General features: G+C 38.4%; 1 protein-coding gene across 1 annotated transcript; it reads right to left on the bottom strand.

Moving 5' to 3' along the window:
- Positions 1-1,154: 1,154 nt before the first annotated feature.
- Positions 1,155-2,408, bottom strand: LOC106476486 (the record flags this gene model as incomplete). The annotated part of the gene is made up of 1 exon (XM_022380342.1): positions 1,155-2,408. A coding segment is annotated over one exon (1,017 nt), but the record flags the coding sequence as incomplete, so codon positions are not given.
- Positions 2,409-3,759: the final 1,351 nt, after the last annotated feature.

Here is a 3,759-nt window from a genome sequence, read left to right as displayed (position 1 = left end):
ATTTTCATTAGCAGGTTTTATAGGACCTGTTCGTAATTTTAACTTTCATTTGCTGCCTTTTTACCACTTTTCAAGTACACTTCAAGTTCTATCGTATTACACGGTGATATTTTCTACACGAACGGTACCTTATGCGCACATGGAGTAAGGGGCTAAGTGAGGGATCCCTATGATTCTGGTACTTTTGAAATGCTGATCAGAGGGAAGGCAGCTAGTCAGTATCATCTGTGGCCACAATAGTTTGAACTGAATATCGGGATTAACTGTTACTCTTACAACATACCTACAACTGAAAATAGGAAGCATGTTCAGCAGTATCGCGGAGTGAACCTCAGATTTACTGATACGCAGCCCAGCACGCTAATCCATAATCTATGCCCAGCTCAGTCTGATGTTAGAAAACATGAAGGGTAAGCTAAAAAATAAAACAATCAAATAATAAATAAATTATATATATTTTTTCTTTCTAAACAAAATGGGTCTATTAAGAATATTGAGATTTTGATTGGTAAATCTATTGCAGAACCACTGAAAGACACTGTAAAGTTTCTAATGATGAAAAAATATGTATATATTATAAACATAAACTTGTACGTTCTAAAATTAAGAAAGCCATAATGTTTACTGGTGTTTGTGAAAATATTAGAAAACAGTAGAAAATATTTTAGTGTGTCTAACCTGTAATGGGCCAATTAAGAGTAAAGTGTTTCAAAATGTTACCAGTCATATTGTAGCTTGGCTTTACGCTTGATACCTTAAACAGTTTGTTTGTTATGAACTTCGCGCAAAGCTACACGAGAGCTATCTGCGCTAGCCGTCCCTAATTTAGCAGTGTAAGACTAGAGGGAAGGCAGCTAGTCATCACCACCCACCGTCAACTCTTGGGCTACTCTTTTACAAACGAAAAGTCACATTATAACGCCCCCACGGCTGAAAGGGCGAGCATGTTTGGTGTGACGGGGATTCGAACCCGCAGATTGCGAGTCGAGTGCCCTAACCACCTGGCCACGCTGGGCCCCTTAAAACAGGGAGAGTGGTTTGTATGAATATGCATTGGAAAACAAACTGTCAAATGCTAACTAAATGGAACGATCGTGTTCTATGTAATTTACTGTTACAAAGTAAATAATCAGACTTTCAGCTACATATATTACATCTTGTGGATTACTCTTATGTTTATTGCCTTTTACAGCTAATCAGTTTCCTTACACATCCGGGCCTGGAGCCCACAACATTCCACTAACATTTTACATGTTGATTACCCTTTCTCGCAATATTGGTTTTTTATTTCACGGATGCTACGTATCTCGTGACGAAATCATTCAGCTAGCAATGATATCAAACTGCTGAGCTTGACATCCGGGTGTCTTGAAATAACAACGGGTTTAGCTTCAGTTGTCGTCATCGTCTTCTTCCGAGAGTATTCCGATTCTCCGTCCCACACACTTTACAGACCTCGTGACCTCCTCTTGTACCAAGTTGAAGGACATCGCTAAAAGGGCCATGCCAAATAGTAGGTAGAGGGCGCACAAACCAAGGGTCAACTGGGCATCTTCGGATAAAACGGCTGTGCCCGGGACTAGATCTCCAAACCCAATAGTTGTTAAAGTAATGAAACAAAAGTAAGAACTATCTAAAAAGTTCCAACCCTCCCATATAGTGAAAAGTACCGCTCCGCCACAAATGTAACCAATTACAACTGCCGAGCAGAGCCAGATAGGAACAGTGACTTCTTCTCCATCGTCGCTATCCTCGGACCCAGATTCCTCCTCCATTAGGTCCAGATCTGCTGGCTCCCCCTGACGACGGTTTCCCCAACTACATTGGTCTACACGATGAGAGTTGTTTGGTTGGCTGTATAAACTAGGCTGCTCGGTTCGAACCCTAGGTGATGTAGAAGACCCCAAAAGAAAATCCTCCCTACCCTGCAGCACGTACTTGTTAGTTATCACCGGCGCTTGTTTGGTGTCATCAGGGTCATTGTACAGTATTTTTCGAGTGGGGGATAATGGTGGGGATGCTGGAAAACGGGGAGTGCTTCGTCCGATAGAAGTAGGAGACGTGGGAGAAGTAGGGGAATGGGAAGTGTAATCTCTCCCTGATAAACCATCTCCTGGGGCAGTATGGTAACTACTTCCACTCATAGTGTCTTCAAAGTCCGAGAGAGGGTTCCGGCCAGCCAAATAACGAGCGCTCTGACGAAAGGAAGATTTGGTTTCTCTTCGCCTTTTGTGTGGCTTAACGCAGAGGAAACAGCAAACCTTCCAGTAGATGAACTTAAAAGAATGTGCCATTGCATTCCCGATGTTGGACAAACATAGAAGCATCAGCGGTATTCCAATAATGGCGTAGAGGATAGTGACCATTTTGCCCCATGATGTCTTGGGAGCGATGTTGCCATAACCTAAAGTGAAAGGAAGAAAAAATTGAGGATTAAGCGAGAATTATATTTTTGTTTAATTTTCCTAGTGAAAAAGTAAATTTATAGGATTTTGAATTAGTCACATGCAAATATTGTTAAACAACAATTCATTCAACTAAACCACCGATGACTGTTTAGTGATGTCGTGTATACTACGTATATGTGTGTGTATATTTATTTGTTGTTAAGCGCAAAGCTACACAAACGATATCTTTGCTGTGCCCAACGCAGATATCGAAATTCGATTTTTAGCTTTACAAGCCCTCAAACTTATCGCTGAGCCACTTAGGTGTCATATATATATATATGTATGTACTTATATATGTATGTGTATGTATTTATATATGTATGTGTTGTGTGTATTGATAGTCCAAATAATATAGACATATATGTATGTATTTATATATGTATGTGTATGTATTTATATATGTATGTATTGTGTGTATTGATAGTCCAAATAATATAGATATTTAAGTGATGCACCGTAGTAGTAGCAATCTAGTGAGACAGTATGGTTCAAAGTGTTTTTCGTTTGCTGTTCGTTTTTTATCTTTCTATTACTTACATCACTAACTGACAATTATGGTTCACTTTAAAGCTCGCTCAACAGGTTTACAGTAGTGTCTAACCACACAAGGTGGACGAACAAATTTCCTTGTATAAAAGTTAAGAGTAAATTATTGTTGCACTTTAAATTCTCTTTTTACTTTTGACAAGAAAAGTTGTTAATTCGTTGTCCAAAATCTATCAATAGAAGAGCGTGATGAACATAAAAAAACGTATATTGCATCTCAGTGAGAGACAAAATGAAAAAAGAAAAAAAAAATACGTGTAAAGGAAAACGATATATATCCAATATAAATTTCATTTGTAGCTCGGCTTCTGAGAATACAAAGAAATGGTTAAATCGCTGTATGATGGGGGAGGGCGTATGTAGCTAGCGTTTTAAAGAAGAAAATATTGAGTAAAAATGTTTCTACAAGAGCTATATACATAATACGTCACCGTATCACTTGGCCGTAAAGTCCGTATTTCTATATGATTACACATACTACTCACTGCTTTTATATATATATTGAAATATTTTGTATTCATTTTACACCTAAAAAGTTCCGTATAACAGTTATATCCAGTTGTTGAGTTAATGACGGAAGTGACTGAGTGTAAAAGACATATAGAGACTTCCCGGTGTGAAAGTTACTCAGTGGTTTTCTGCATTGCTGTTTTTGAGTGGTGCTCGGGACTTGTTTTTGATTTTTTCTTGTTTATTTATTTATAATTTTCACTGGTTTAAATGTAAAAATATTGTTGCGTCAGCGAGTCACATGACTACAGTG

The sequence above is a fragment of the Limulus polyphemus genome, unplaced genomic scaffold, assembly GCF_000517525.1.
Source record: "Limulus polyphemus unplaced genomic scaffold, Limulus_polyphemus-2.1.2 Scaffold10710, whole genome shotgun sequence".
Lineage (NCBI taxonomy): Eukaryota > Metazoa > Arthropoda > Merostomata > Xiphosura > Limulidae > Limulus > Limulus polyphemus.
This window is presented reverse-complemented; position numbering and strand designations above follow the sequence as displayed.